The sequence below is a fragment of the Paroedura picta genome, chromosome 16 (genome assembly GCF_049243985.1).
Source record: "Paroedura picta isolate Pp20150507F chromosome 16, Ppicta_v3.0, whole genome shotgun sequence".
In the NCBI taxonomy this organism is placed as follows: Eukaryota; Metazoa; Chordata; class Lepidosauria; order Squamata; family Gekkonidae; genus Paroedura; species Paroedura picta.
In genome coordinates this window covers 24263862-24288918 of record NC_135384.1, presented here as the reverse complement: position 1 = coordinate 24288918, position 25057 = coordinate 24263862, and the positions used below count along the sequence as shown (strand labels likewise).

Below are 25057 nucleotides of genomic sequence, written 5' to 3'. Positions count from 1 at the left end.
TTCAAAAATACTTTTGGGGTTTTGTTAGCTGGCTTTTAAATGGCTGTGAATGTTAATTGTTAATTGTTTTTCTGTCATTTGTATTGATTAGCCAGCATCCATTAAATGTATCCGGACAGGGAAAACGATTTGTTTTGGGACTGGGGCAGTTCTAATTTATGGAGTAAAACTACCCTAATACACAGAAGCGTCGCTACGTACCGGTTCTGTTGCCATTCTCTTCTTCCTGCAACAGAAAAAAAGGGAGAATATTAATCTTCCAAAGGACAGGTATCAATCAACAGAACATCACTATGCTTTGCCATTTCCCTACTGACCGGTTTTCCTCCCCAAAGAGTCCTGGTTGGGCTGTCTTTTTGCCCTAAGGAAGAAAATAAAATGCGGAAAATTCCATATTTTACTATTGGGGGAGAAAAGCACCTCAAAAGGGGTGATTTCAGATGGGGAAATGGCCAGCAGTGAGAGGGTTAAGCATACATAGACCCCCAGTGTTTCCTCCTTCCCCACTCAACCACAATGCTCCAACTTGCAGCCTTCCACAGGGAGGGCGAGACGGTCGCCTTAAAAGAACTGGCCCCTGCCAGGTTCTGCCATCCTCCATCAGTCGCAGACCATGCGGCGGGGAGGAGTGGTGGCCATTCTAACCTGGGAGGGTTGCTCCTTCAGAGCCCTTCCAGCGCTGTTGATTCCAGACACAGAATGTACTGGCCTCGAGCGAGATGCAACGGAGAACTTGGCCATCTGGGTGGTGTACCGTGCACCCAATGCACCACCAGATGCCCTGCCAGCCCTGCTAGAGGCAGTGGCAGCCTGGGTACTACAGTTCCCCAGACTGCTAAAACTTTAACATTCACACGGAGCTGCTGTCCTCTGGAAATGGACTGGGCCTAGTGTTGGCCACGTTGCCGGTGAGGTCTCCTGGCCCTCCCTCCCACTCCTAGTCAGTCCTGTCCCCCATCCTCCACCGGCTGCCGGGGGAGGGGGGGGCCTGGCAATTTTTGCCATCACAGCTTTCCCTTTTCAAGCCGACCTGCACAAAACGTCAGAATAACCAAGCCAAAGTCAAGCACGTTTTGAGTTGTATCGATTTCAGCAGGACAGGCAAGTATGTGTTTAATGTTCTCTCATTTAACTTAATTGGATGACTCTGAGTCCATGAATCAGTCCCCCGGGCTAGGGAGGTCAGGGATGTTTACTCTGATTGACAGCCGCTCTCCAAGGGTCTCAGGCGGAGGTCTTTCACATCGCCTAGAGGTGCCTGATCCTAGGAGTTGCCAATGACTGAACTAGCAACCTCAAATGCTCTACCACGGAGCCGTGGCCCCTTCGGATTGCATCTGAAGCTTAGTCCCTTTCCCTATCATTAGTCTGGCAAGATCCCCCAATTAATAGGTTCTCGTCCCATTACTTCACACAGGCCACCACGCCAGAATCATCTGGCAAACGTCTACCCCCGATGCAAATTATGGCCAACTTTGGTTTTAAGATAGTATCATTTGGGTTAAGCATCAAATTATATATAATGCAAAGCAGGTCTAAAAATAGAGCGGCTGGCCGCTGCCAACACGCCCTGTCCCGAAAACTCCACATAACCCCTTTGAAATCTGCTTCCCCTTCCCCCCAAAACATCAGCCTGAACACAAAGGCATTTTGCAAATGGATATAAAGCTTTAAAAAGAAGCACAGCTGTGCACAATCTGTCCATTTGCAAGGCTTAATTCTGTGGGCAGGACCGGGCCTTTCATGGCAAAGGATGCAGAGTGTCCTGGTCCACTCTATGTAGTCCACTCTATGTAGCAAAGTCCTCCACCAATTGGGTAAGAAACAGGTTTGGAAGCTGAGGTCTCCATCCCAGTTGTTATGCAGAAAGGCCTGTGCAAAGGGATGCCCCAGGCCAAAGCCAGCCTGCCCTTTCCGAACCTTTGGCTCAAATTAGTCCCCAGTGGAGGTGCTACAGCTGTGACAGGAGGAAATAGCAATGTGCCTGACTTTGCTACAGTATTTGGGGGAAAGGGGACTAGCCAGGAGGGCAGGTTGCTTTAGGAAGAATAGCAAAACCAGACTACTACTGTTGTGATGTAGAATTCAGCAACTTGCTCTTCACAAGTGAAATGGTTATCTTTGGAAGCAGACAAAACTGAGAGGGTGCAGAGGAGATCAACGAGGATGATCTAGGGCCTGGGGACCAAGCCCTATGAAGAAAGGCTGAGGGATTTGTTCAGCCTGGAGAAGAGGAGGTTGAGAAGAGACGTGATCGCTCTCATGAAGGATTTGAAAGGTTGTCACATGGAAGAGGGCAGGGAGCAGTTCCTGTTGGCAGCAGAGGAGAGGACCCGCAGTAATGGGCTTAAACTACATAGAGAATGATACTGCCTAGATATCAGGAAAAAAAACAGTCAGAGTAGTTCAGCAGTGGAATGGGCTGCCTAAGGAGGTGGGGAGCTCCCCCTTACTGGTGGTCTTCAAGCAGCAGCTGGACAGATACTTATCCTGGATGCTTTAGGCTGATCCTGCATTGAGCAGGGGGTGGGACTAGATGGCCTGTAGGACTCCTTCCAACTCTATGGTTCTATGATTCTAAGTATCGTAATTTTGCTTAATGTCACATTGTGCTCAATGGGTTTTACTTTTTCAGGTAAGCATTGAGGCCACCAGGGAAGTCGCTATATGGTGGGAGAAAATGACAAGCCACCTCTGTACAACTCTTGCCTAGACTGCAATAAATAGGTTACAATCTGACAAGATTTCCTACCACCATGCACAGGACTGTAGCTTTTATTTGGTTCTGCAATCCTTTTTTAAATTTAGCTGGCAAAGCAGGGGGTCTTGAGGAACGGCATTTCCAAACCTCTCCTTTATGGCTAGGAACATGAGCTTGTCGTTAAAGTAAATGCAGAAATATCCCTTATGGAACTGCAACCAATCTTTCCGGGACGTAGTCCAAATATGAAATCTTCAGTCAGGTACAAAAAAGCAGGTGTAATGCTGGGGAGGATCCAAGCAGAAGCAACATACCTGATATGGAGACATATTCCCCTGACAAGAGTGTCTCCAAGCCAGGGTAAGAGCCAGCTAGGACCCAAAATCTCTAAGGGCCTTAACTAAGTTCCTGTTCCTGTTATATTGTTATTTAAGATCACTGGAATTGTGTTTTTAGATTATTGTTGTTATTGTTGTGTTTGTGTATGTTATATATTAATTTGTTCCATGTATCCCCCCCAAGTTGTTGTATGTAAACTGCCCTGAGCCATATGGAAAGGTGGCATAGAAATCAAATCAAATGGATCGATAGATCTATCAATCAATCAATACATTTTGTGCTTGCTGAACAGAACCGAAAAGCCATGACTTTCCATAGTCCGATAAGGCAGAAGAAAAATCCACCAGTTTACAGACAGGAAAGCATTTCTTTTTCACCTAGACTTGGCCGGCTCTCAAATCTCCCCAAAATAACTCAATATTATTTTGCAGAAAGCCAGGAGCGGAGAAATCCCCCTGCCTTCTTCTTAGGGCTGCTAACCTCCAGGTGGCAACTGGAGATGTCTTCCTATGACAACTGATCTCTCGATGACCAAGGTCAATTCCCCTGGAGAAAATGGCTGCTTTGAAGGGTGGGCTCCACACAGCATTATACCGTGCTGAGGCCCCACCCCTCCCCAAACCCTGTCCTTCCCAGGCTCCACTCCCAAAATCTCCAGGTGCTTCGCAGTCTACAGGTGGCAGCCCTACCTCTTCAGGGAGGCCGTTCCAAAAGTATGGACATGTCTCCAAAAAAGCTGGAAAGGGTGGATTTGCCATGTGGAAACATTCTAGGAAAGGCTGTCCTTCAACTCCGTGGGCCCCAAAACATGAAGGATTTTAAAGGCAAGTCAGCCCCTTGAAGTGGATCTTGGAATTGATCAGGCAGCTTGATGTGATGTGAGCCCAATGGCTAACCCTGGTAACAAACGGGATGCCCCATTTTGCACCAGCTGGTTAATTTTACAGAGCATCTACACGGGCACCGGCAAGCCACATCAGTTTGCTTTCCTGAACGTGCAGGAGCCACGGCATCAAAACCATCTGAATTATATAAAGAGGAATTAGAACCCTCCGTTCAATTAGTCCTCCGGAATTTATTTTTGAATGGAACTGCTCAATGCAAGCCAGAAACATTGGGGAACATCCTAAGTCTAGCAGCAAGAATGATAACTGACACAAATTGGACAAATGCAGAAAATATTGGATAAATGGCGAAATTCAATAAGGCAATTTATGTTTTGGGGGAAATTAACCAACAACATTAAGGTATTTCGAGGGAGAGGGAAAGATTGAGAATTTCAACCAAGTTGAAATTCATTTTGCTGCATTGTCTTTAGTGTTATACATTTCTTTTCTTGAAACAATTTACCATTTTTAATTAAAAGAACCTTCTGAATGCGGCATGCTGCGTCCCCAACACTTGACTGGGCAGAATAAACGGAAGGAGGGTGAGATGACCACGCACAAAGTGAGGCCATGTCAGGGAAGTGCCTTCTTGGGGTGAGCAAAACAGAGCCCACTGGCTGGTGCTACTCAATGTAAACACAAGAGTTGGCTCACAAAGTTATGCACATTTTATTTTTAAAAGCTGCTTCCCCAAGTATCCTCTGGACTCCAATGCGCACTTCCGTCATCATTCGTTGCAACAGCTGCTCGGGAATCCAAATTATGGAAAACAACACTCTGCGTAAGCCATTGCTCACAAAGGTCAGGTCAAACTCAAGCAGACACCAAAAAAAACCCCTCTCTTTTTTGGCTAGCTTTGCTAATTCCAGCCCTCCCTTCAGCATTTCTGTGCACGCAGAGAGCGAAGCAGATCTGTCAAGATGTAGTGCCCCAAAAGATGGCTGCCCTGCAACGTACCCATAATCCTGGCGTAAACAGAAGAGGCAAAGGTTTGTGTCAGCGCAACCCCCTTGCAGGATTGGGGCTCAGTTCTGGGAGGCAAAGTCCAAGCAGGGCCCATTCCGCACACATAGGATAATGCACTTTTAATGTGCTCTGTGCAGAACAGGAAAATCTAAAGTGCATTGAAAGTGCATTATCTGTTGTGTGCAGAATAGGCCCTGACGGAGATCCAAGAGGATTAAAACTCAAGCCAACCCTCCCTCCCCACTGCCAGTCCCAGCCAAAGGAAGAAGGGCATAGAGGCTAGTGGACCCAATGTTTCTCCTGCTTGCTCTCCCAGGGGGGGAAATTGATTATTTTTGCCCCATGTTCCTGGTATCTTTCGCTTCTAGATCATTTACTTCAAACCCCACCCATATGGATACAAACTAGAGCAAGGAAATTCATAACTAGTGGTCATTATGCAGTTGGCATGCATCACGGGAGGTTCCCAAGGCTTAGGCTGGAAGAAGTTCTTCCCATTTAAGTAGGCTTCCTCCAACTTCCATGTCCCCTCTGTTGAAGGAAGACTCCTTCAGAGGGAGGAAAGCTTCAAAGTGTGCTCAGCAGAGCGACAGGATATGCACCAGTTTACCAAACTTTCATACTACAGAGTTTACGGGTGGAGGAAACCGCTGGAAAGTTGCAGCCAACTTCTGCCAACTCCACAAAGCTTTCAAGGCAAGAGATGTTCAGAGGTGGCTCGCCACCATTGACCTCTGGATTGAGACCCTGGAATGCCTTGGTGGTCTCCCGTCCAAATATTGACCGGGGCTGACCCTGCTTAGCTTCCGAGATCTGATGAGACTGCACTGATCAGGGCCATCAACGTCAGGGTATAAAGCCTCCGAGGGCAGCCCCATTTCTCTTCCCTACAGATGCCTACAAATCTCCGAGTCCAAAGTCGCCGCATGAGAACCTTCTCAGAGAAGAAGGTAGACCTTCTCCCCAGGCCCAGCGTCAACAGGTCCCCCTGCCCGTCACACGGACTGGCATGCTTTTGCCATCCCAACTTCCTGCCCTCTTCCTCTGAGCATTGTCAGCTCGCATCATGCCACAGCCCAGGCAAAATCTCAAGGACAGTCCCTCCAGCTCATCACATACAAGCCCGTGCACAGAGGCATCGTTTGCCCTGGATGATAATTAAGGTGCTAAATTTAGCCACAGCTGGAGTCTCTGAGAGTTTCCACTGAGACAGAGGCTAGCTCAGAGCAAGGCAGCTCTTCTGGGCTCCGCAGAGAACTGCTCCATCGACCTCGATTGCTTGTGCGTCTTCTACAACAGATCCTGCACGAGCTGCACTTCTTCTGCCGGGGGAAATATCGTCCTTTACCCTACAGCATGCATCTCATCCAGAGTGGTCTGCTCGGCAAGCTCCTTTCTGCACAGCATCAGCTTGGGGGATCTGGAGTGCGGGGTATGCGATCCCTTCTGGCCAGAGAAAGCCATCTTGCGCAATTGGCGCTCAATATACGATGGCACTTCTAAAAATGGAGGGTCCGGTCTGGTTCATGCTCCCTGTATTTCTCTAAAGCCCTTAAACCCTTTAAACTCAAAGGTGGCTGTGTGTCAAAAGAAAAAAACACAATTTGTTTACCTTGGACCTGATGTTAACAGGATGGTCATCCCTCTAATCTTTAGGAAAAGATTATCTTATGTCTCTCTCTCAACATATTAATCACATTTTCTACATTTCCATTGTGCCCTCTTTCCATATCACACTTTAGCTTAGAAAACAAACAGGCACGAGAATGCTCCACTTTCCTCCTCCCAGAAGGAAGAAATTCCCATCTGGACACCCCTTTCGTTTCCCTTCTCCGTATCTTCTTCCACTAAGCAATTTCCCTTACTTCTTGTAGATTCTGCAGTGACAGAAGGCCATTCCCATAAATGTGGTCTCCCCTGCAAGCCAGATCTCTACTGGAAGCGTTACACACTGTTCCCAAAACACAGTCTGCCTACACTCTCAGTCGGAGGAGAGACTGCCAACCCTCTTGCCTTGTTCCCACTGCCACTGAACTCCTTAAAAAGCACAGCTGCCAGTCAGTATGTCATATCCCACCACTAGGGTCTATTACCCAATTTGACTGTCATGGTCTCTCTGCCTACCACTTCAGCCCAAATTAATTTTGCTAAATGAACAACTGCTGAGTTTCCACCTGCTCTCAAACACTGAAAGGACTTCTTTGGTGTCGGAGAGACATTTGATCGCCCTGATTACCCATTCCATTGTCTCTTCCTTCTTCCTAAACATGTGATCGAACACCTGCTTCACCTGTCGGGTTACCAGGTCTGGCTGGAAATACCTGGAGATTTTGGTGAAGTTTGGGAAGGGCAGGTGTTTAGATAAGCAAAGAGGATCGCAGTGCCAGACTGCTTAAAAGAACGAAGTTTCATTATGCAGAAAAACAACTTTGTGTAGACACTGGAGGAAAGTATTTTAAAGATACCAGGAAGTTCCTGATCTAAATCTGCTAACTACACGTCTCAAGCATTTGTAATACTGGGAGCGCTATTCACCTAGCATCAATTTTATTGATTTATTTATTATTAGATTTTGATCCCGCCACTCCCAGACAAGCTGGCTCATGGCAGCTCACAGCATAATAAAACACATCCACCTCATGAATACAATATAAACAGATAGAACACAGCATAGATAAAACTATTTTTAAAAACTTTTTCAGACCCAGCTGGCAATTTTGTTAGCCCCAATCAAATGGGATGGCAGGTGAATTTCCTCCAGGCCAGGCTAGATTCTGAAGATTTTTGGAGGAGGGCTCATTTGGACATGAAATTGGGGTCACTGTGGGTGGACAAGTAGTTGTGATTTCTTGCATTGTGCAGGGGGTTGGACTAGATGACCCTGGAGGTTTGTTCCAACTCTATGATTCTATGACAAATTTCATTGTTGTTTTTGGATTCTGCACAAGATACAGACAAGAGAGCTTTCCGGAAAATGCACATTCAGCTGTATGAAGAGTTCTGGGGACCTCAAATGCTTCCATACTGTTTTGTGTTATTGGGGTTAGCCGCTGTGAACGGTGTAACACGGCTTTTGTTTTCGACCCCTCAGGCTGGGCAGAGACCTCTGTCTTTCAACCTGCAACCCTGAAGTTAGGTTGTAGAGAATGTTCTGAAGCCATTACCAGAGCCTTCCAAGGGGCTTCAACCCAGTGCCAGAGCATCTGCTTGGCATGCAGAAGGTCCCAGGCTCAATCCCTGTCATCTTTTAACAGGACCAGGTGGTGGATGATGTAAAAGACCTCTGCCTGAGACCTTGGTGATCCGTTGCCAGTCTGAGTAGGCGATACTAATCTTGATGGACCAATGGTCTGATTCCTAGGAAGGCACCTTCTTGTGTTCCCTCCAGACAGGCAAGGACACACACTCACACACACCAGACCCCTCTGGTTGGATACTGCTGACCTTCCTGGGTATACAGACTTCCAGGTTGAGGGCAGGCCTCCAATGAAGCAACAGGCCACCTGACCAAATGCATGGGCCTTTCCTGGCTGAGCTGCCCTCTTGCCTTTGCCCTTGACCCTTGCATCCTGCTCCTGGATCTCCTGGACAGGCGACTGAGAGTCCACCCAACCCTGGCTACGATTTGGCTGTAGCCAGGCTGCCTCCCACCTCTTGACCCCAGCTCTCATCGGCTTCCTGCAGGCTCCACTTTGGCATCTCGCTAAAAAACAGACGGCCCTTGTTTTGTACGAAAGCCACGGTTTTCTGTAGATCCACTCAGATGCTGACACCTAGGAGCTGCTGCCTTTCCTGTGCGTTTTCATTTGCAGGTGAGGTGGGGAGAAACGTGGCAGAACAAACAGAGGGAAGCCTCCGATCCACCCTGAGGTTTGCATCTTGCAGCACAGACAAGCCAATATGGCAGGGGTGGGAAAACTGTGGCTCTACAGGTGTCCATGGACTACAATGACCATGAGCCCCTGCCACGGCACGGGCTCATGGTCATTGTAGTCCATGGACATTTGGCGAACCAAAGTTTGGCCACCTCTGCAATATTCATTCAGCAACTATTATAAAAGTAGCAAAGTTTTTACTGGCAATTTTAAATGAAAATCTTTTACGAATGATTTTACATCTGAAACTGTTTGAAATTTTCATTTTATGCCTTGCAATTTTATGCCAATAAAGGTAGTCTGAATCTGAATCTGAATCTGAATCTGAATCCATCCATCCATCCATCCATCCATTCATCCATTCATTCATTCATTCATTCATTCATTCTTAAATCTGTATACTGCCCTTCCAGCAATCTGGCTCAGGGTGGTGAACAACAGAATCAATAACAGAAACACAAGACTGCTTCTTGCTCCCACACTGCAATCGGGCCTTCATTGCAGATTTTAAATGGTTATATATCCTTCCAAAAGGGTGTTGACCACTACAGTCTGGACCCGTGTCTGCTGCAATATGCAGTTTGGGTCTGCGTGTGTTTAGGAAGCTGCCGAAAGGCCCGTGGTTGAAATGTCGCAGGGTGCTGCTGTGGTTCATCTTTTGCACCTCTTCTCTGAGATTTTTTAATTGCTTTGATTCCCTCCCTTGGATGTTCCTGTAAGCAGGAGCGTCAGTTTCCTTATGAGCCGTTTTGGCTGACCGACGGGATTTAATTTGAAAATCAGAATGAATAAATGAATGAATGACTTGATGAAATCCACAGCCGGAACGGGTGGAGTGCCCGGGCTGGGGGAGTCAACATCATTTCCCCCCCCCAGCTGCCCACCTGCCTTGATGAGGCATCTCCTCCTCCTCCTCCTCCTCCTGGCTCCTTTGGCGACGGGCTTCTTCCCTCCCCGCCCTCCCTCTGTGCACGTGGAGCAACCTACTGTGCCTGTCTCCCCCTGGGGCACAAGGAGGTGGTGAAGTCATCGGGCAACATCTGCCAGGGAATGCCTGGCACACAGCAGAGCCCTCTGCAGTTTGGCGCCCGCCCAGATGAATCACCCCCATCGAAACCCAGCCCCCGGGATCCGCTTGCCACACCCTGCCCAAGCTTCTGCCCCTCGCCCTGCAGCTGGGGAAGATAAAAGCAAGCCTCCTGCGAGTCCAGTCCCAGGGACCGCTCCTTGGTTTGACTCCTGCCGGATCTGCCAGCCGAGCAGCTTTGCATGAGTGCCTTGCGAAGACAAGGACAGCGAGGGGTGAGAGGCCGGCGTTTGAACAAACGCAGCCAAGTACCTTGCTGTTGGAGGTGGATGTAGAACTGGGGGGAAGCCCCCTCTCCCCGGAGAGGGAAAGAAGACAGGCTCCTCCATCATGCTGAGATCCAGTGTGATAGAAGACTGCCTCCTTAGCAAGAAGGAGGAGGAGGAGGAGGAGGAGTTGGTTCTTATATGCCGCTTTTCTCTGCCCAAAGGAGGCTCAAAGCAGCTTACAGTCGCCTTCCCTTTCCTCTCCCCACAACAGACACCCTGTGGGGTGGGTGAGGCTGAGAGAGCCTTGATATTCCTGCTCGGTCAGAACAGCTTTATCAGTGCCGTGGCGAGCCCAAGGTTACCCAGCTGGTTGCATGTGGGGGAGCGGAGAATCGAACCTGGCATGCCAGGTTAGAAGTCCGCATTCCTAACCACTACACCAAACTGGCTCTCAGTTAATCAGATCTTTATTACGGTCATAGACCAGCACAGGGGGGATAAGTGTGGCATAGTGGTTATACCTTATAGTGGCTATACCACAGCAGCCATAGTTGTCTATGGAGGCTCAGATCACCAGGGCAGCCCAATTGGGATTTTCCCACCTGTGCCAAAAGAGTCTACTAGCATCCTACCTGGCCCTACAGCTGGGCCACGCCGATCCATGCGACAGTCACCTCCAGACTAGACTTCTGTAACTCGCTCTACGTGGGCCTGCCCCTGAGCTTGATCTGGAAGCTCCAATTGCTACAGAATGCTAGGGTCCTCACAGGAAAATATCGTGGCTCACATCCAGCCTGTTCTGAGGCAGCTGCACTGGTTACTGGTTCTGCTCCAGATGTTCAAGGTTTTGGTCCTGACCTTTAAGGCCTTATGCAGTCTGGGCCCTAGAATACCTGAGAGACTGATTATCCTCCAATGCCCCCCACAGGGTGCTTCACCCTGCAGCTGCTAACAGATTAGTGATCTCTGACCTCGGGAACTACACCTGGCCTTGACCAGGGCCTTTTCAGTCCTGGCCCCAACCTGGTGGAATGAGCTCCCAGACAAGCTGAGATGCTGACGGGGCTGGCACAGCTCTGCAGGGCTTGCAAAATGGAGCTCCTCCAGCAGGCATTTGGTCGGGACTAAAGCTTGGAACATTGTTGGGTGTCCCGTCCCCCTTCACTTCTCTGGATGACTTCCATCTCTGTCCGTCCATCCTTTTATCCATAACACAGAGTCTAGCATCCGTCCTGGAACATCTGCTGGGCAACTGTTGCAATCTGTTCAATCTACGGGGTTATATGGTGGGTTTTAATGTTGGGCCATTCATGTTTTTATGTGAACTGTAAGCCACCAGGAGCCGGCCTGGCTGAGAGCGGCGGCCAATTAATCTCATAATAAACAAATGAAGCGTCAGCCTAAGATTTGGGAGTCCCAAGTTCCAATCTTACCTCATACCATAGTAACTTGCTGGGTGACCTTGTCACAACCCCTCAGCCTAACCATTGTGAGGAAAAGACTGGGACAAGGAACATGAATACAGATTTATAGTAAATGATGATATAGATAAATAAATTCTTAAAAGACACAAGAAGGGTGGGGAGAATAGCTGCATTTTTCACATTTGCCTCGTGGTTTTTGACAGGCGGTCCCTGAAGGCTTATTTTGCTTCTGTAGTCATGTGTCAAGTACATTGCTGGCTCTGTTCAACTTACAGATAGCTGGAAGTGTTGGTTTTTCCAAGAGAAAACAAGCAGCGCAAAACCACAATTGCCTACCACATTTTTTTTTTTGGCCACATCAAAAAGACACGTTATTTTCCCAACGATATTTCAGCCCAAAAATGTCCCCTTGTCCATTCCCACTGCCCTCCTCCTCTCTCAGCTGACGTCCCTGCAAAGCCAAGCGTGATTGGCTACACCGTAGGGTGACCCGATTGGCTTGGATCACCCGTTTGAATGACCGGGGAAGGGGAAAGAAGTCGGGAGGGCAGCCAACGATACCAAATGGGATTTCTTTTTTTAAAGGAAGTCAATGTTTGCACCATGCATTTCAAGAAATATTTCTACATAGGAGGAAAAATAAAGCCAATCAGAAGTTTATAAATATATCTGTCAAATTGTTCCAAACTTCATAAGACCTAAATCACAACACCTCTCTCTCTCACACACACACACACACTCACAATCTGAGGAGTGCTGAGGCTACAACAAAATTTGCTGGACTCCCAAGGTCAGCCAGAATTTGGAGACTGCAGAACCTGGTTTTGGCACACATTCTACAGATGTGTCATCTGCGGATAAGCAGACCAAACAAACCAAAAAAAAACAAGCCAGGGAAGTATTTCTTCTCCTAATTCTTTGACAGCCATCTGCATTTCTTTGTCCTTTTCCTAACTGCATTTTGGACTCCTTCAGCCTCAATATAACTCTTCCCCTCACCTTCCCTAGTTCTGCATGCCCTTGGCCTTTATTTAACTTCATTTATACTCTGCCTTTCTCCCCAATAGGGACCCAAACTGACCGACATCGTTCTCTTCCCCCATTTTATCCTCATAGCAACCCTGCAAGGTAGGTTAGGCCAGGTCACAAAGTGACTGTCCCAAGGTCGCCCCAATACATTTCTATGGTGACGCAGGGATTCGAACCTGGGCCTCAAAGATCCTTGTCCAACACTAAAATCATGGCAAGGCTTCCAAATGCCCTGCTCCTCCAACCCCCCTGATCTACTGCTGCCCTTTTCTTCTGTCGCCCTGATCCGGCCTGCTTACAGTTGTCCGCTGGCAAATGAACACGATCAGTCCAAACTTTTTGTGAGGACTGGAAAGTTGGAGAAATCCCACCACAGAACAGAAGAGAATTTGGTTGGGAAGAAAAGAGAAATGAACCAACAGTTAGCGGCCAACAACAGCCAACCCTTGGACATCTCTGTCTGAACCAGGGTGGGAGGGGAGGGGGAGGGCAGAACACACACAACCTTTTGTCCAAACCACAGAACACAACAGTCACCCTTTTGTCCAGATGAAGCTGATGCTGCAGAAAAGGGGGGGGGGAGACAGAGAACAGTTTTAACACCCCCACCCCCAATCCCCTCCCTTCCTCTACTCCAGTGCCTTTGAACTCATCTGGCAAAGGATTCACTTTCCCCTTCTGAAACGACAAAAGCAAATACGGGTGGGTGGGTGGGTGGGTGGAGGGTAGGACTTTGGTCTGTGTGGGCCTGAAGGCTCTCCCGCCCCCCTCTTGCAGAGACAGCGTTTCCAAGCCAGACGCTTCATCTGAATGGAATGGGATGTCAGCAAATAGCTCTTAGCTATTGGAAACCAGCTCGGGGCACGGAGGGGTGAGAGAGAGGGGCGGTCTGGCTTCCTGAGATGAGGGCAGCCCTGCAGAGACACGGGAGTGAAACGGGGGTGATCTTGGGCTGGACCCTCACTCTTTCACAGCCTAGCATGGATGCCAGTCCCTAGGAGGGGCCTGAGGATCTGCTGGTATTACAAGTCATCTTCAGGCTACAGAGATCAGTTCCCCTGGAGAACAGGGATGCTTTGGAGGGTGGACTATAGGGCACTGTACCCCACTGAGATAAGAGCCTCTTGTGGCGCAGAGTGGTAAGGCAGCCGCCTGAAAGCTTTGCCCATGAGGTTGGGAGTTCGATCCCAGCAGCCGGCTCAAGGTTGACTCAGCCTTCCATCCTTCCGAGGTCGGTAAAATGAGTACCCAGCGTGCTGCTGGGGGGTAAACGGTAATGACTGGGGAAGGCACTGGCAAACCACCCCATATTTAGTCTGCCATGAAAACGCTAGAGGGCGTCACCCCAAGGGTCAGACATGACTCGGTGCTTGCACAGGGGAGACCTTACCCCACTGAGGTCCCTGTCCTCCACTGGCTCCACCCCTAAATCTCCAGGAGTTTCCCAATCTGGAGCTGGCAACTCTATGGCACCCACTGATCTGCCATGATCACCTGCTTGGTGCGTCCTTTAAATACCCCCCCCCCCAGGCTTCTCAGGCAGTAGAGAACATCTCCACTTCTTGAGAAGGGGGACAAGAGGAATTTAAAGGGAGCACACACACCCTGGCCTTCCCAAGCAGCATCTGAGAAGGTGGGGGAGAAAGAGAGCACTGCGCAGCTCTCCTTCTCCTCTCCCCCCCCCCCCCAACCCTTCCTTTAAACCAGCCAAATCATCATTCAGATACTGCTGATTCGGCTGGTTTAAAGTACAGGGATGGGTGACTTGGCTTGGATAAGTCCGAAAAACAGGTGACCCACTAAGGCCCTGGAGAATGTTTGCATACCCATTATCCCATCATGGAAAGAGGTCCAAAGGCTCGTTGAAGACAAATTAATGGCTTTTAACATTTCACAGAGATTCTTTGGTCTGAAACCAAGTATTCTTTGGTTTCTTCTCTGCCAGTTGTCTGTGTTTACAGAGAAGTATCTTTCTCTCTTTCTTTCCCTCTTTCTTTCTCTCTTCCTTCCTTCCTTCCTTCCTTCCTTCCTTCCTTTTTCTTTTTTTTTACTAATACCCAACAGTTACCTCCCTTCCCCAAATCAGTAGAGTTTGGAAGGACACCAAACTTCCCTCTGCTGTTACACACAAGGAAAACATCTGGGAAAAGATCTCTCTCTCTCTCCCAGTGTGACGACTAAAAGACTGAAAGTCCTTTAAAACTTGCTAGGCTAAGAACATGGCATCTCAAGGCCATTTCTTGTAACAGCCTAACAACTACCCTGTTGGATCAGATCAGTGGTCCATCTAGTTCAGTGTCCTGTTTCATACAGTGGCCAACCAGATGACGTGCAGGGCCAAGGGCACCATGCGAAATAGAGACCAAGGGCTCCCCATCCCCCAATGCATAGTGCAGGGGGTTGGACTAGATGACCATGAGATCCAACTCTTATTATTCTATGATTCGATGGTTCTATGATACCTAATGCTGGTGTTCTGTGGTTCTGCTGCTCTTCCTGCATTGATGGGCGGCTGCTCATGCACACAGGTTACAGCAGGGGTAGTCAACCTGTGTGCAAATGCTGGCAGGGGCTCATAGGAATTGTAGTCCATGGTCATCTGGAGGACCACAGGTTGACTACCCCTGGGTTACAGGGAACAGTAAAGGGAGGCTGAATCAACCGGTCTCCATAAAGGACCCATGCAGGCCAAGCGGAAAACGATTCCAGAACTAACAACCACTGTTTCTGTATTCTCAAAAAAAACATTCATAGGGAAGAACAAAAACGGACTTCTCTCTGCTCAGAGAACCCTGTGAAGATGAGAAATACTCATGAATTGGAGACAGGTTTTGAGAGAAACATGGAGAAGTCAATGAAAGTTCTCCTTTTTAAAAAGGAGAGAGACAGAGACAGAGAGACAGAGAGACAGAGAGACAGAGAGAGAGAGAGAGAGAGAGAGAGAGAGGATACCCTGAAGGTTGACGGGTAATAAATCAAAACAAGCCATAAAAGTGGTTACCAAGTCTGCTTGGAGCCCTTTGTGGCAAGCCTGTGGAATTTGCAGCCAGTGGCACCAGGTTATAAAAAAATCAAAAAGCTCTGCATATTTATGAGGGTCAAAGGGGGGTCAAAGGAAAAGTCCTAAAAACTACTACATCTGATGAAGTGTTCGATGCACACAAAAGCTTATAGCCTGCACTTTTTAAATGGACTGCACTTTTTAAAAGCTTAGAAGTGCTGTACAAACAGCTGAAGGATCATGAAGGGCTAATTATTCACAGAAACAGAGAGCCTTGAATGACAGGCTGCTCCTAGCAATCTGGTGGGTGAGCATCAGCTAATCAGAGAAGAGACTTTAGAGATGAATACCGAGGAGGAGAATTCATTCGGAATTCAGCCCTGACTGAGAGCAGTTTAACACAAACAGGGGAACCAGGGAAAGTTGGCAAGGACCAATGGGTAGTTAGATGAAGACTCCCATGTGGGCCAATGACAGGGGATTGATCTTCTAGTGAGAGACTTTCCCTACTCAGTCAAACAGAGAGTTAGCTCTGAAGAGTGCACAGATCCCTGGCCTGGTGTGATTAGAAACTGCCTTTGGAGACCTTAAGATTCAGTTAAAAACTCAAGATAACTACTGGTGTTTCAAGAGTTCTGGGTACTAGGAAAGAGTGTACCAGCCTTCTGGAAACCAAAAGAGTCAGAGAAAATATACTGGAGTGTTTGGGCAAACCCTGGAACAAAAGCCTCCCAACAGCTTAAGAAAAGGTCATTAGCTTGAAACATAAGAACTAAATTATGTGCATATATAGCAGCAGTTCTCACCCTGGGGGTTGAGGTAGAGCGTTCATCTGTTTGGAGTAGCAGAAAAGAGCGAGATTGGCATGGTGGAACAAGAGGCAGAACCAAACTGAGAAACCCCCCGGGGGAAAAAACAATGTTTATACCATCATGAACAATGGATCTTCACGCCATTGATCAGTTTCGGTGTAATTTCTGGGAAAGAACCCTTGCATAGTATTATGGTTGAGGTCACCACAACATGAGGAACCATATTAAAGGGTCACGGCATTAGGAAAGTTGAAAACCACTGATATAAAGGTTTTATCTCCAAAATTTCAACCCCTGATTTTATCTAATCTTTTCCACTCTTTGTTGAATAAAATATCTTGTTGGTGTAGTAGTTAAGAGCGGCTGCCTCAAATCTGGAGAACCGGATTTGATTTCCCACTCCTCCACATGCAGCCAGCTGGGTGACCTTGGGGCTGTCACAGTTCACACCTCACAGGGTCAGCTCGTATAATTTGGAATATAAAAACTTCTCAGGGTGCCGCTGAAGTTAAAGGGGGTTCCCACTCCTGCCCTCATGTTCCCAGCCCAAAATATTACACTGTGATATGGTTAGACAGCCAGAAGTCTAGGGCAAAGAAGAAAACACATTACTATGTAATGTGTAGCAGTTAGGAGTGTGGACTTCTAATCTGGTGAGCCGGGTTTGAATCTACGCTCCCCCACATGGAGCCAGCTGGGTGACCTTGGGCTCGCCATGGCACTGATAAAAGCTGTTTTAACCAAGCAGTGATATCAGGGCTCTCTCAGCTTCACCCACCTTACAGGGTGTCTGTTGTGGGGGGAGAGGAAAGGGAAGGGGACTGGAAGCCGCTTTGAGACTCCTTCGGGTAGAGAAAAACAGCATCTAAGAACCAACTTTTCTTCTTCTTCTATAGTGTCTAAGTCAATAAAGGGAAAGAAAAACAGGAGGAAAATTTTGCCACTGAGAGAGGGAAGTGAAAGAGTGCCCTGAGTCGCAAGGGAGGTGGAATATAAATGCAAATAAAAATAAGTACATAAGTAATCCTCTAGCTGGAGATACCATGGATGTAACCTGGGACCTTCTGCCTGCCCAGCAGATGCTCTACCACTAAGCCAAGACACCTCCTCAAAATTAGATTACTCTCACGTAGCAAGAGCTTCTGACATTCCACTCACCCAGAAGAGGCCACACCACACAAGCTTCCTTGCTATAAGCATTAGGGGCCCTAAAATTTTGCAAAAGATACTGCTGCAGCCCATTCCCCCCCAAAAAAAAAATCCAGGGGAAAAACATTACCTTCACGTTGGAATGAACCGCCGACTCTGGGGGGTATACGATGAAATGCCGGAGGGTGAAGCCGTAACCCCCCTGCAAGTTCTTGTGCAGCACCACCGTTTTGGGCCCCACCCAGGGGAAGGACTCCACAGGGGGAGTGTTGGCGTTCGTGGCCAGACCATCTCTTCGGCCCAGCTTCGGCTGTTGAGAAATAAAAGCATAAGAAAATGATGAGTCCCTGCTGGAGTTTGAAACAGAGTAAAAAGTTCACGCACACGTGCTAGAGCAAGCACCCACAAAAGTGTGTTCATAAAGTAGTTGTGGCTTTTGCCCTAAACTGCCTGGGACCACAGGGCCTTTTCATCCTTGGACCCAGCCTGGTGGTACGCTCTGTCGAGAGAGATCAGGGCCCTGTGAAACCTTAGCCAGTTATTACTACTACTACTACTACTACTACTACTACTACTACTAGTAGTAGTAGTAGTAGTAGTATTCGATATATTTCCCGCCACTTCCTTATGGCTCGTGGCGAGTAACATTGTCTTAAGACTCCCATTAGTTCCACAGGGCCTGCAAGACAGAGATATTCCACGGACTAGACCTATGGTGGACAGACCTGCAAGAAACACTGGCCTCACTGCCATAAACTGAGATTAGACACAGGCCCCCATCAAAACCTGAATTCGTTGGGAGCTATAGAAGGAGAATTGTTTGGCTGTATTTATATTTGATTTTATAATTTCACAAACTATTGTTACCCGCCCTGAACGTGGGAAGGGTGGGTTCTAAAAATAAATTGATGATGATGATGATGATGATCATGATGATGATGATGGTTCTGACTGGCCACTGGAGATGCGACTGGCTGTGCAGATTTCTAAAAATGGTGCTTTGGCAACAATCGCCAGCATAACATATGGATCATCGCTTTGTGATGGAAGAGAAGCTGGGGCCACCATTTTGTAGCTGGCCCCGCTTCCTGTAGAAGCTATTTTATAGAAGTCATTCTGCAGCTGTGCCACCAGGCTGTATTGGAATTCCAAATGTGTGGATTGGGCTCGAAATGGTTAGGGGACTCCTAAACTAAAGAAACACAGTTTTTTGGGAGATCAAATTGGATGGTGCTTGGCTGGAGGGATCTTTCCAGAAGGAAAGGAAGAGGCGGGCATAGTTTTAAAGACTTGGCACAGGCGTGCTCCTGGAGCACATCCTGTTTCCCAGTCCCCTCTGGTCTTGGTGGCTGCTTCCTGTCAGAAAACAAAGCTCTCGGTTTTTTTTTTCAATGAATGTGGAGATCAAACCAGGAAACCTAGGGCACAGCAAGTCGAGAGCTTGCCCAAAGTGCTCAAACGAAGCCCGACAGGGAAACTGTTGCCCAAGAGATACATGACCCACTTTTTCTGTTTTATGAACTTCTTCAACAACATGTATCACTTGCTTTCACAGAGGGTTAAAAACTAAAACTGACAATAAACACAAAGATAGGGCTGGATCCAAAGATTCCATTCCACTAACAGCAGAGCAAGAAGATTTACTCCTGTGAAAAGTTCTTCCCACCAAAGGAAGGCTACGTGCACCAGAGCAAGCCTCCATGGCTGGTTGGCTACACCCTGATTTATATGGCAAATGAAAGTCGTTGGGGTTTTGCCTTACGGCATTTCAAAAAATGTTTTGACTAGAGACCACGGAGAAGAAAGAAGCACGCTCTCTGCTATCCCAAGAGAAGAGACTGTGGCTCAGTGGCAGAGTACCAGCATGCAAATGGACTCAGGTTCAATCCCTGGCATCTCCAGATAAGGATCTTTGCCGGTAGGTATTGAGTAAGACCCGAAACCTTGGAATGCTGTTGCCAGACAGACTAGACAATCTTGGGCTAGGTGGACCCAAAGTCTGACTCAGCATACAACACTTTCAGGTGTTTAAATTCAGCACACTTCAATCTATAGTTGGTCTGGAAAAGTAGGCCAATTCCTAAGGGTGGTGGTCCCCTCAAAGGGAGCAAGGTCAGCCCTTATAACTGGTGGGCGGTATGGGACTTCTGATTGACTGGGAAAGGAGTCATCACTAGAAGCTTAGGCTTCTTTCACGTTTCCCTGGTCAATTAAACATAATGTCCTGTCTATACAATACCTATTCAAACCCGTAGCACAAGCCCAGCCTAACAGCTGGTGGGAGAACAGGTCAACAACTGGCTCCAGAATGGGACATCTTGCTTATATATCCTTTTAATCTATCCTCCCAGTTGTGCATTTGGAAAGTGTCTTCAAATTGCAGCCAACTTCTGGAGACTCCAGAGGGCAAGGGTGGCCAAGCTGGGACTCTCCAGATGTCCATGGACTAGCAGGGGTTTGTGGGAATTGTAGTTCATGGACAATTGGAGAGCCACAGTTTGGCCACCCCTGCCATAGGGTTTTCATGACAAGAGAGTAACAGAGGTGGCTTGTCGTTGCCATTGTGTAGCCACTCTTGAATTCCTTGGTGGTCTCTCATCCAAGTACTAACCCTACTTAGCTTCCAAGATCTGATGAGTTTGGATTAGCCTGGGCCATTCAAGTAATGGCTACTCTACCGTGACGAGATTGGAAGAGATGGTGAGATTGCCACACTAGCCTTAAGTGGCATCGCGAAATGACCATCTCAGGATTCCAAGGAGACTAAAACCAGAAACAGTATTTTTAACAAGAAGGCCCAAAGACAGGACACCCTGAAGCTCACCAACATCTAGTGCCCACCAAGTATTTTTATTATTTATTATTATATTTATATACCGCCCTCCCTGAGGGCTCAAGGCGGTTTAGCAATTGGCCAGAGCCACTTTTCCCCAGCAAGACTTCTGATGCTGAAGCTTTGATTGGCGGTGCATATTTTTAAAACATTGCTTTGGCCACCACAGCCCTGGAGGACGGGGTCAGATAAAACATACTAGACAGATGTGTCCAAATTCCAAATTGTAAAATTTCAAATGCTGGAGAAGAACTTGAGATTTTCCCAATCTTGGGTTTTGTGCACAGTTTGCATTTCAAAACAGTGGCTTCTCCTATTGAAAACCTATGTTGCAAGAAAGGCGGTTTTTATATGCTGTTTTTTCTCTATCCTCAATGGTACAAAGTCCCCTCGGCATTTTATCTCCACAGAACAAACTTAATGCAGCCTGCATTAAGTTGAGTGTAAAGTAGTACAACTCCGCCAACGTAAGAAAACAAAAAACACACAAATCAACACTACGTCACTATCCAATAGGAAAACAGTGATTTCTCAGCGTTTCATTTCAGGGCAAGTTCCTGAAAGATGGAAAGAAAGAGTGAGGGATATTGGAAGGTTGCTTGGTAACTACAGAGGCCTTCCTTTCCTGTTTTCCCTGGAAGCAGGCCCTCAAGGAGCTGGCGAGAGACATTGGAATGGGAAGAATGAGCCCAAAGTTTGGGGAGGGGGGTAGGGAGAGAATGCATCTTTGACTGGAGGAGATGGAGGCAGACACCCAGGACTTTGCTGGGTCCAAAAACGTCAACCCTATTAAATCCAGAAATCTTTCAATAGGGACATTCTGGTTTGCATCTTTGACGTTAATTGCAGTGTAAGACATCAACACAGCAAGTCCACACGGGAGCTACCCTTTAACCGCACTTTGTTGGTAAACCCAAGGAATGCAGCTACCAAGCCGGACACATCATCCGAAGGCGCTCCATGTCTCCCTCCCCTCCTGCCAACCTCGTGGGACGCCCAAGGTTTGCAACATGACACTCTATACTTTAGAAGGGAATTATGCACCACTTCGTCCTGCCAGCACGAAACCAGATGGCTTTCAATTGCTTCGGGCCCTGCGATGAACTATGTGGGAGCAAGCAAGACCTCGGGGTATAATTTAATTCACCGTTGCAGAGTAGCACTGTTTGCCCTTTAGAAAGAAAACTGCGCAAAGGAAAGATGAATTCTGTAACCCATGTGAAGTATACAAAGTAAGCACCTTGACAGAGATGTCTATCCAAATTTCTCATGTTGGAGATCAAATGCCTATGCATTTCACTTCTCATCGCACACGCATTTTCAAACTAATACTTGCAATACTGAGGACTAGAAACCTGTTGCCAAAGAAGTAAAAACTTGAAATGCTCAGCACCAATACCAAGTTTCTGTTTTTCTATGGCCAGCCGCACAATGTACTCAGCTCTTACTAGAACACACAGTAAAGGAACGGATTATATAGCAGGCAATTCTCTAAACCAGGGATAGTCAAAACTGCGGCCCTCCAGATGTCCATGGACTACAATTCCCATGAGCCCCTGCCAGCGAATGCAGCGATGCGTTTTCGCTGCCACGTCTTCACACAGCCTTGACTTTGCATCTGCACCTGGGAAAGGGCAAAGGAGGTGCGAATCCACCCTTTCTGCACGCAACCCAAGGCAAAGCCCCAGATGCCGGAATGTTTCAAAATACTGCTAAAAGGCGGAGCGACACGCAGGCCGATGTTATTATATAATTCCACTTAGCCATTACATAGCCACAGGGGCTCCTCGCGGGAGCCCAAGAGAACAGTCCCAGAAACCTTTTCTTCTCTGGCTCCGCTGCCTTGAATCACAGAACAGGCAAAGAGAGATCTTATCTGCACTGCACACCCTCTCCCTGATCCTTTCAAACCCTGAACCCAGGTATGAAATATCACACTATATGTGTGTGTGTTATCTGCATAAACATACACACAAACAAATGAGTCTTACTGTTGTTAAGTAACCTGACTGGCACTGAAGGCTCTAACTCAGGGGTAGTCAACCTGTGGTCCTCCAGATGTCCATGGACTACAATTCCCAGCTAGCGCTGGCAGGGGCTCGTGGGAATTGTAGTCCATGGACATCTGGAGGACCACAGGTTGACTACCCCTGCTATGTGCATCATACTTTTAAAGTACTCCCCCCCACCCCCTCTTCAGAACGATTAGGGCTTCTTCAGAACACAGAATTGTCAAGTAATCAATTAAAACAGGTACCATTCATGACTCAGATTTCTTTGATCAGAAGATTGCCCCTAACTACAAGTTTATATTGCCTAAAAGATAGACCCTAAATTCCACTTGGTAGCTGTTGGCAATGTTGCTACTGAAATCTAACCAAAGTAGAGGTAAATACAATTTCTGCGTTCTGCAGGGCCTGCAAAGCAGTCCTTCCACCAGTCTACGGTTGCGGACAGGGCAGTGAGGAAGATTGTTAGGCCCCACCCATAGGCTAGCACCTGGGGTTGTTTTGCCAGCGAGGGTCCTCCCCCTCCCTCCCCGCCGTAGTAGGTTACTGGATAATTGGCGTGGGGATTGAGTTGTTTTTATCGCCTTGTTGACTGTGTTGATTGTATTTTTGAGCGTCCTTTTAATGGGGGTTTTATGGGGTTTTTATCGAGGACTTTGTAACTCGCCATGAGCCATTGTTGGGAGTGGTAGGAAATAAATCATATTAACAACAACAACAACAAAAACAACAACGTTTTCTCCTCTTATGAGACACATGCATCTAAGAGAAGCTTCATAAGAGCAGGAAATGTTGTTGTCCCAAAGGTTTGTCATGTCCACTGTAGAAGCCACCTTGCAAAACAGGGGACTACCAGATCCTCATCTGGACTTCAGTTGGAACTAACCTCTTGAACTGTTGTCGGAATTATTGTTTGTATCACACTTGTTGAATTGTTGCATTATCATGCACAAACTGTTTGGTTATCATGATGGTCTTTGACACTTTATAAATGACTGTTTTGTGCTTTTGGAAGCACTATTTACTATAGTTTCAGAGTCACAATTACACAACCTCCCAGTGAGGCCTGGAGGATTCCCACACAATCACACCTTCCTGCAAACCCCCCCCACCCACCCACCCAGCAGAACCTTTCTGCTGCAGCTGCATCCCCTGGGGGGACACATTTCGGCACCAGAGCAGATCCGGCACTGAAATGTGTCCCCCGTGGGGACACAGAAATCTGCGGAGCATGCAGCTTCGCAGCAACACCCCGTCAGCAGCCTGGTGTGGTGCTGCTGGTGCGGAATCGGCCTGGGAGAAACAAATCTGCACAGAACCAAACTCCCAGCAGGTCTGCAAGGGACAATGGGAGAGGATTTCACCTGCTTGACACTGCCCCAAAGGGAGAATTGGCAGAAATCAATATTCTTCCATTTGCAGAAATTCACCAAAAGACCTAAACTGAATCAGGGACATTTGCCTAGTCCAGGGAACCCTGGAGATACGTGAGAGCTCCCCAGGGGATACGCAGCCTTTCCCAGAAGTTCAGATGACCAGAAGTTCAGATGTTTCCTGCTGTGAGGCTGGCCTAGCAGCCAGACAGCACAGAGACAAGAGGACACCCAGGAGGTGCCCAGAGAAAATGAAGGAGGGGGAAGAGTCACAGCAAAGAGAGGTTTCAGCTAAGCATCCTGCCCAGAGATGCTGGCCTTGACAAAGCAACCCAGGGCAGAGATTGAGGGAAAGGCTGATAGGATCACCACTACTTCCTTCAAGAGGACAAAGGCATCCCGATCTGCAGAACGGGCAGCACAAAGGCTAGCATTACCCACTCCTGCCCCAAGTGCACAGCACCAAATGGATGCTTGGAAGCGGCGCCCTCCTGCCTCCTCTCTCCGGCTCGCAAAAAACCCTGAGGCAGTCCGGCTAGCCACGTCTCCAGGATTAATATTCTGAAACCGGCCTGGAAGGTGGGGTAAGGCAGACGACTCATCTTCAACGCCTCCTGCTCCCGACAATCTCCTCGGGGGACTCGGGGGAGCTAATGAAGATACGAGCTGCCACCGTTTCATCCTCAGACACAACCGCCTATCTGCTCCCGACTCCTCCAGGGCCCATCACGCTCCGCCGGCAAACCGGCCCTTATCTTCCAACCACAAAGCCGCTCCGCGTTTTGGATCAGGATGCAAATGAGGGTGTCTCGCATTCACGAGATTAATCTCTCTCGATATCAGCCTCGCGCCAGCTGCCCCAGGGCCTCTCCATGAGCCAGGATCAACGCTCCCACGTGACAAAGAGATGGATATTGGGGGCTTCCCTCGGCGCTTTTCCCCCTTCAGGCTGAGCTGGGGTTCTGTGCGTGTTGCCTGTTTCCGAGCAGAGGGACGAGGCCGCCTTTGTCATTTTGGCATAATGGTAGCATATGTTAACCTCAGCATTACTCCTGAGAGCACGTGAGGGGCAGACAGGGCTAGACATCACGTGATGCTCCACTTCTCCGGGTCTGCATTCTCATATTTGTAACATACAGGATAGGGCACCACGCAGCATGGTGCCATTTCGACTTTAGGAGTTGCCGGCTCCCTCTGAACCACGGCAGGGGCAGGGGGCAGGACCGTCAGGTCCAGGTTGGGGAAATTCTTGGGAGATTTGTGAATGGAGCCTGGGGAGGACACAGACCTCACTTATTCAGTCCGTCCTTCCGAATTAACCATTTTCTCCAGGGGAACTGATCTCTGCTTCCCAGAGATGTGC

The 25057-nt window shown here is 48.0% G+C and overlaps 1 protein-coding gene across 4 annotated transcripts in view; it reads right to left on the bottom strand.

The window, feature by feature from the left end:
- Window positions 1–25057, bottom strand: part of ARHGAP23 (Rho GTPase activating protein 23) — a 180528-nt gene that overhangs the window by 56581 nt on the left and 98890 nt on the right. For all 4 annotated transcript variants that reach the window (XM_077315773.1, XM_077315771.1, XM_077315769.1 and 1 more), the window contains exons 2-3: window positions 17610–17789; window positions 202–226 (exon numbers count right to left, since the gene is read on the bottom strand). In XM_077315773.1, coding sequence (XP_077171888.1) covers window positions 202–226; window positions 17610–17789 — 205 coding nt within the window. The remainder of the gene's footprint in view (window positions 1–201; window positions 227–17609; window positions 17790–25057) is intronic.